The 9,034-nt window shown below is 42.8% G+C and overlaps 1 protein-coding gene across 1 annotated transcript; it reads right to left on the bottom strand.

The window, feature by feature from the left end:
* Positions 1-7,725: 7,725 nt before the first annotated feature.
* Positions 7,726-8,721, bottom strand: LOC132129675 (neuropeptides B/W receptor type 1-like). Its single transcript, XM_059541326.1, has one exon. It carries the CDS (start codon positions 8,719-8,721, stop codon positions 7,726-7,728), a length of 996 nt encoding a protein of 331 aa, XP_059397309.1.
* Positions 8,722-9,034: the final 313 nt, after the last annotated feature.

Below are 9,034 nucleotides of genomic sequence, written 5' to 3'. Positions count from 1 at the left end.
CGCTTTCGCGCCGTGGTCGAAATGAAAGTGAAAAGCGAAATGACACACGTCCTTCGCGCCGAACTGATAAACCTTCTTGCAAAAGGGGCGATAGAAACTGTCCCCCCTGCGCAGCGCGAGTCAGGCTTTTACAGCCGCTACTTCCTCGTACCAAAAAAGGATGGCGGTCTCAGACCCATCCTAGATCTCAGACGTTTGAACAAAGCGCTTATGGCGCGATCGTTCAAAATGTTAACTACCAAACAAATACTCGCGCAAATTCGCCCGAGGGATTGGTTTTTCTCAGTGGATCTGAAAGACGCTTACTTTCACATTCAAATAGCACCTCATCACAGGCCATTCTTGAGATTCGCCTTCGAGGGGCAGACTTATCAGTACATGGTTCTTCCATTCGGCCTCTCCGTAGCGCCCCGTACGTTTACACGGTGCATGGATGCCGCTCTCGCACCCCTGAGAATGCGGGGAGTGCGAGTATTGAACTACCTCGACGACTGGCTAGTTTTAGCCCATTCCGAGGAACTACTGACGACACACAGATCCTGGATCCTCAGCCATTTAGAATGCCTGGGTCTCACGATCAACACTGTCAAGAGCGCTCTGTCTCCCAGCCAGAGGATTTCCTTTTTGGGGATAGACATAGACTCTGTGACGTGTACAGCGCGTCTGACGTCACAGCGCGCTCTCACTATTCAGCATCTAGCCGTGTCGTTCAAAGCCGGGTCTCTTTACCCGCTCAAACGATTTCAAGAAATGCTAGGTCTGATGGCATCAGCCTCTGCGGTTCTCAAACTGGGCCTGCTGCGCATGCGCCCACTACAACGCTGGCTGAGAGACCGTGTTCCAGCGCGCGCCTAGATTTCCGGCCGCGCGCGCATCAAGGTGACCCACGGCTGCATCACAGCTCTGGCCCCTTGGAAAATAGCCAACTGGTATCAGTTAGGCGTAAGCACGGGCGCTGTCTCGAAATGGAAAGTAGTCTCGACAGATGCATCCAACCTCGGTTGGGGCGCCCTGTACGAGGGCAGGTCTGCCTCCGGCCTCTGGTCGAGCCCGGAGCGACTGTTACACATAAACTGTCTGGAGATGATAGCGGTCGAACTATCCCTGAAAGCTTTCCACCCATTTTTAAAGGGCCACCACGTTCTGGTCAGATCAGACAGCATGTCAGTGGTGGCCTACATAAATCGCCAGGGTGGTGTCAGGTCAAAAACCTTGCACACCCTGACCGAACGTCTTCTGACATGGGCACATTACAATCTGCGCTCACTAAAGGCAGCGCATGTACCTGGCATCCTGAACCGGGGCCCGGACATGCTTTCCAGGGCGAATGTTCCCCCTGGGGAGTGGTCTCTTCACCCACAAATGGTTCAGTTGATGTGGAGCATCTTCGGCAGGGCAGAGGTCGACCTCTTCGCCTCAGAAGACAACGCTCATTGCCCAATATATTTTTCAAAGAGCAGGGACGCGCTGGCCCTCGATTGGCCCAGACGCCCGCTTTATGCCTTCCCACCGGTCGCTATGCTACCGCAGGTCATCGATCGGGTCAGGAAGAGCAGATGTGCTATGCTGCTAGTAGCCCCACTCTGAACGACCCAACCTTGGTTCTCCGAGCTGATGCAGCTGTCCAGTACAGCCCCATGGCCAATACCGCTGCGGAAAGATCTCCTCACGCAGCTGAAGGGCGCGCTCTGGCATCCCCGCCCCGAACTTTGGGCCCTTCATGTATGGCCCCTCAACGGGTACCCGGGAACCTCCCTGAGGGAGTGTTAAAGACCATTACGGAAGCCAGAGCGCCCTCAACCAGGCGCCTTTACGAGCAGAAATGGTCAGTGTTCTCCACCTGGTGCGGGACACGGAACCTAGACCCTCACTTATGTGACGTGACGGAGATACTCTCCATCCTACAGGAGTGTTTAGATGCGGGCAGATCCCCGTCTACGCTCAAAGTGTATGTGGCAGCCATTGCAGCTTCTCATGCTCCGGTGGCCGGCCTATCACTGGGAAAAAAACGAACTGGTCATTCGTTTCCTTAAGGGAGCTCGTCGGATGAACCCTCCCCGACCCCCTTCAATCCCTTCCTGGGACCTGTCTACGGTCCTAGAGGCCTTAAAGGGCCCCCCTTTTGAACCGCTTCAGTCTGTCGATATGAAGCTTCTTTCGTTCAAAACCGCTTTTCTACTGGCTCTGGCCTCAGTCAAGCGAGTGGGGGATTTACATGCGCTATCTGTAAGCGCTGACTGTCTCGAGTTTGGGCCTAATGACTCCAGAGTCATTCTCAGACCAAGACACGGCTATGTCCCCAAGGTCCTCTCAACACCGTTCAGAGCACAGGTCATCTCGCTGTCAGCCCTTTCCTCGCAAAGCGACGAAAGCAACGCGAGCTTCATCTGCCCCGTCAGGGCTCTCAAAACCTATATTGCGCGCTCCGCCTCATTCAGGAGGTCGGACCAGCTCTTCATATGCTTTGGTGGGCGCACCCGAGGTCTTGCCACCACGAAGCAGAGCCTATCGCGATGGATAGTAGACACTATCTCGCTGGCTTACAAATCTAAAGGCCTTCACTGCCCGTTCGGCATCAGAGCCCATTCCACCCGAGGTATGGCCTCGTCATGGGCGTGGTCCTGCGGGATACCACTGGATGATATCTGTGCGGCGGCAGGCTGGGCCTCTCCGTCCACATTTATTAGATTCTATAATCTGCAAGTCCCTGCCCTGCAGGCCAGGGTACTTTCTATATAGACGTGCTAAGCCTTATCACGTCCCCCTTTTTTCGTTCCCTATATAAAGCTCACTAAGGTTGGCTGTTGGGACTGGGATTTCTCCTGCTATAAAGCCCCGGGCTCTCGCCTCGGGCTGTGACAGGTCGAAGTTCCCAAGCACGCACGGCGTTTTACATTGTGTTCCCATAGCGTAAGCTAGTTTACGCAGTACGAGAGTACTCTCGAAAGGGAACGTACTCGGTTACTAACGTAACCTCGGTTCCCTGAGATGAGGGAACGAGTACTGCGTAACCTGCCGTGCTATGTGCTCGGACCGGGTGATAGCTTCAGTCGATTTAAAACCTGATCCCTATGGCGAAGCGGTGGCTTATATAGTTCCAGCCACGCCTATTTTGGCGCGCTCTGACGTCCAATGGGCGCGAAGCGCCCCCATTGGTTCGTTCCTCTCCGCCGCCTCACCATAGGTTGCTGCAGTTGCAACAGCACAGCCAATAAGCGCGCGAGCCGCTTCGCTTAGGTCTGCTGTGCTGCAGCACTGCGTTTTACATTATTTAAAAATTAAGGATAATTTTTGGCTTCATATTCTCGAGAAAAGGGGACCTTTTCCCATAGCGTAAGCTAGCTTACGCAGTACTCGTTCCCTCATCTCAGGGAACCGAGGTTACGTTAGTAACCGAGTACGTTATTGCTGATCTTTGGGCTTCCTAGAATGGCTGGTAACCAAAAAGATTTGATTTCATTTATTCAGTTTTACAGCACTCCTCTCTTATAAGCTGAGGTCAACCTGTCCTCCAACCAATACGCTTGTATGGTCGTTTGTCCAAATCCCTGAAATACGACCCATCAGAGCGTATACTACAATTACGCCCCATCGGCAAAAGGTCGTTTTCATATTAATGTTTTGTACTCTTTTATTTGCACTCTGGTTTGCGTTTCGTGTAGCTCAGTTAGTAGATTATTGCGTTATACCTTGATATATAATCATGCTATCATGGGTTCGATCCCAGGGAACGGACGGGCACGAAAATGTATATGCTCAATAAATCATAATTCAGCATGATTTCTGTGAGGGTTAGGTTTAGGGGTGGGGTTAGGTGTGGTCATTCGAACGAATAAGCCACCTACTAAAATATGTAGGAAATACTGTGAGATCGGTGTAAAACGCCCACACATTGCATTTAAATAAACGTGCGTTTTGATTGGTAATAACGTTATACGTCAATTCATGACGACAGACGCAACGCGATATTGTCATTATTTTTATGCCCGCTAGAGGGCGCCTAACTTTAAAACGTAAATATAGGTCGTAATAAATGCTTGCACAAACGACCTATATGGTCGTTTTTTGTTGGAGGACAGGCTCCAAACTAGTTCATTTCTGGTACTGCCAGGTCTTAAAAATGAGATGGGCTGGTTTACTTTAATAGAAAGCTATTTGACCAGTTATACCAAGCTTGGGATGTTGGTACACCAAGCTTCTGGTTTACTTTAATAGAAAGCTATTTGACCAGTTATACCAAGCTTGGGATGTTGGTACACCAAGCTTCTTTTATGCAGTTTGAAGTTGATGAAAAAAACAAAGCAATTTATAGTTGTAGTAATAAAAAAAAACCCATAACCTATACATTTAAATCAGATGCTTTTACAAAATCATTCAGTACAGCAGGTGGCTTAGCAATGGCCCAATATACCAATAAAAATACTAACGTATTGTCCACACACTGATGTAACTGCTCCATAAAAATAATTTATTGCTGCAAATTTTTGACCATCGGGTCTTCGTCAGGCACCCGATGTACAATACTGACCTGCGAACAATACGTTTGTATTTTTGCTGTAGTTTTGACTTTTTTTGACCTGCACCTGAGCACTCTGTGTATAGAGTGTGTATAGATCTCGACAAGCTGAGATATAGTAAGCCATGGACAGAACACATCTTTCTTAATTAGATGTCTTTTGGTGGCCTTGTTTACAAAAACTAAATATCCTCAAGCATTTCAGTTACTAGCTAATCAAAACTGATAAAAAATAATAGAAAAAGCATTTACAATTAATTGCATTTTTTATTCAGTCATATATATATATTAATGAGAAAAATAACAATAATTATATATATATATATATATATATATATATATATATATATATATATATATATATATATATATATATATATATATATATATATATATATATATATATATATATTATTATTATTATTATTATTGTTATTTTTCTCCTTAACATATGGTGGTAACAGTTGAGTGATAAGACTATTCAGTGATAGAAAGCAAAGAAAGGTCTTTTAAAATAAGTGTAGCAATGACAATATTGCACAGTTACAGTTTCAGTTTTATTTTTTATTTTTAATAAAACTGAGGCATTTAGTCAAAAGTGCATTACTATAATTGAAGTCTTGAAGTTATGAAAGGATGACTTAACTTTATAGTGTCGTGAATAAAGGTAGAAAAATTCCCATATAAATTTAGCAAAAGAAAATGACTTGACATGACAGTCTCCAACCTCCTTGATGCAATCCACCATCTTGGAAATTTCATCTGGTATAGAAGAAATACTTAAAGAGCTGTATATCTTCTGCATTACAATGAAAGCTAAAGGTTAATAGTCCTGACTATAGGAACATTTACAAATAGTGTTTATTGCTTTTTATGTAGAGAAACTGAGACTAGTTATCTGGAGGCAATAAAACCATAAAAATGCACAGAAATATAATGAGGATTCGAAAATCATAATGCTTCTGAAATCACAATGCATTATTTGGAGGCTTTACACTTTACACTTTACCACATATACTGCTCAGTACATAATGCACAGAGATAGATAAAATACTCACATTTAACCTTGAGACAAAAAAATTACAATGCCTTTGCCAGTGCCATCTTATTTACTGTGAAAACCTTACTCATGGCTGTTGGTGATGCAGTATGACAGAGAGAAAGCGAGAGAGAGAAAGAGAAGTGAAGCTGGAGAATATTTATAGAGATGTTGTGCTGGCTATAGTGTTTATAAGGCAGCACACATGGCTAACACTACTGCAGTAGGTGGTGGAGATAAATGAGGGGGTATTTTGTATCCCAGTGGAGAACACTCACTGAAATGTGAGGCAATCAACCTGCACTCACAAATCACCAGCTCTGAAAAGCAGAGGTTGGAAGACTCAAAGTGGTGCCAGGGAGAAAATGAGCCAATGAGCTGGAGAAGAGCTAGAGATGACAGCGGTGACATGCAAGAAACAATGTGGTGACAGTTGGGAGAGAAACAAAAGGCATAAAAACAAGTAATGTGAAATGGACATTGCAGATTGTTCATTTGAAATGTCTCTTCCTCACCAAGCCAGTATATGCAAGTGCAAGTGTGTGTCATGAATGTGTGTATATAATGGTATTTGGGTGCAAAGCAGAAACAAACATTCTGGATAAATTTCTTTCCCCCTCAAGAGATTTTGTATATATTATTGGACAAACACGAAGTCACCCCTGTGTATGAGGATGACCATTACATCAAAAATAAATGCCCTCCAGTGCAATTCAATGAGGAGTTATGGCTAATAGAAATACTTAGAAAGTCTGAGATAATGAAATTCACAATGCCAGTGACCTGAATGTTCAATAAAAAAACATCCTTTAGAGTTCCACATGGACTATAGCAATCATTATAGATTTTAGAGAAGGAAATTGTATCATGCTGAAATGAGAAGTAATGATTAAACTTAATCAGCATATCATGCTCATTAAAGCACCCTATTTGCCAGAGAAATAATTGCTATTTCACATAAATGTCTCTTAAATTAGTTTTTAATTACATTTTTTTATGCTACTGGTCTAAAGTTAACCTGATGAGATCTAGCTAGTAACTGTTAATCTTGGTAGCACCAGTACATGTTTTATTTTTATTATTTTCATTTTAACTATATGATTTAAATTTTATTATAGCGGATAGATCATTCTAATCTAAGTTAACAGTTTTTAGATTTATACTTATATTTTGTTAATGTAAACTGACATAATGTTCTTGTTTTTCCCCATAAAATACATTAATATGATTCACTAATAAATATTATAATAAATTAGCGAGGAATTTAACATATATACAGTACAGACCAAAAGTGTGACTCTACAATTTTCATAGTCATGAAAATAAAGAAAACTCTTTGAATGAGAAAGTGTGTCCATACTTTTGGTCTGTACTGTATGTCGATAGTATTCACACATGTCTTACAGTTTTTAAAACTGCACCTGTATCTTTCTGATTAAGAGAACGTGTTAACGTCATGAAAAGGTTTAAATTACAACATGATGTCCTCCTGCCCTCTTCTGGTTGTATTGGATATTAAGGAACAGCAGTTTACAATTTATTCCGTCACTGATTCACTACTAAGGGAAGGGCATGAATACACCATTATTTTATTACATTCAGTATTAAGCATTTTCATTTCAACTTCATTCAAGTGAAAAAAAAATGCTACTTAGGGAAAAATAAATATACTGAACAGAGCACTATTCACACAAAATTTTAATTACCAACATCGAACACAACGCGAGCAGCAGCATTTTATGCCGCAGGAGGCGACAGAGTTTCAGTTTCAAGCTTTTAAGCTTATAATGCAAAGCAAACCACATAGCATAGGCAATAAATGTAATATTTACATATATTAGTATGTATGTAGTATGTAGTATCATGTATGTAGGGTAGTCTACATCTGTTAAGATCAAGGTGGTACTAAAGTCGGTCTAACAGTGATACATTCATTACTCTTCTGATTTCAAATGTAAATACTGATGAGGTGAATAACGTTTAGACTATGAATACAGTGCAAATAAAGTAGCTACTTGATAAAGTCAAGTTGAGGTTTTAAGGTGACTTTTAAGTGCGTTTTGACTTTTGAATTAAAAACAACACTTTATGATTTGATGTTGCTGATTGGGTACTTGAAGCTTATTGGTTGAGTTGTGAGGGTACAAAATAAAAAAAAATAAAAAAACTTTCAGCACTCCAGCAATTTCTTAAACGCCTTCTTGAAACTATCGTCTAAGAAAGCGTAAAGGAACGGATTGAGACACGAGTTGGCATAACTCAGTCCGGTGATGAAATAAGAAATACCTATAACCAGAGGGGTGGTGGGCAAGTCTGAGGTGAGGGCGACCACTGTGCTCAGGTGAAAGGGTGTCCAACAGAACAAGCAAACGGCAAGCACGACGAAAACCATCATTGTGACTCGTTTCTTTGCTTTGTCCAGAGCCTTTCCATTTGAGTTGAGTCGCGTGCGTCTCAGCTTGTAGAGCATCACGCTATATAGGATGCAAATGGTCGAAACTGGAATGACAAAACCGAGGACCAGCGTGTAGATCCGACTGGCTTTGAACCAGAAACTCTCAGGGCTTGGGAAACTCAAAACGCAGCTCTTCCTGCTCTCCGCGTCGTCGGGACTCACATAGACACCGGCGAAAACGGTGAAGGGCATCACGATGAGAATGACCACAGCCCAGACGCTCAGGCTGACCGTCTTGGCTAACCTGTAGGTCCGGTGGGGCATCCGTGTGGAGCGCAACGTGGAGCCCACAACCAGATAGCGGTCCACACTCATCACAGTCAAGAAGAAGATGCTGGAGAAGATGTTATAGTGGTCTATGGACAGAATCACTTTGCATAAAATCTCTCCAAACGGCCAGTAGTTTAACAGGTGCTCGGCTATGTTAATGGGCAACACCAACGTGAAAAGGTCGTCGGCGATTGCCAAATTCAAAATGAATAAGTTGGTGACGGTTTTCATTTTAGGCGCCTTCAAGATCACGTAAATGACAGCGGTGTTGCCAGTGAGTCCCACGGCGCAGATTATTGAGTACATAACTGGTATCCAAATGTACAAGTCAGGGTAGAGCATCCACGTTTGAGACGTGCAGTTGGTTTGGTTGTAGTCCTGACTGGTCATGTTGCATAAAGATTGGATTGTTTTATTATCCATTGTGTGTTTGAATTCCATTAAAATATAACCTTTGAAAAGTAAAGTAAAAGTTTGTTAGATAAGATAAACTACATGCAGCACTGTTTTTTTGTTTCTGCATAGAAATCAACATTTGTCGTTGTTGCACTTCGTCCAATTATTCTAGTTTACCTATTTAGTTAAAGTTGGTTGTTTAACAAACGATTTCTGAAATAATATGTATCATTTCACAAAGTTGAAAATTCATTTGAGTCAATATAAAAGTAAAAACGTTGAGAATAGTCATCTTACCTGACAGATCCAGACATACAACATCTTCTGCTGGTCTGCTCTATTGGTATTCAATGGACAC

The sequence above is a fragment of the Carassius carassius genome, chromosome 46, assembly GCF_963082965.1.
Source record: "Carassius carassius chromosome 46, fCarCar2.1, whole genome shotgun sequence".
In the NCBI taxonomy this organism is placed as follows: Eukaryota; Metazoa; Chordata; class Actinopteri; order Cypriniformes; family Cyprinidae; genus Carassius; species Carassius carassius.
The sequence above is the reverse complement of the archived record's forward strand: the minus strand, read 5'-3'. Positions and strand labels throughout refer to the sequence as shown.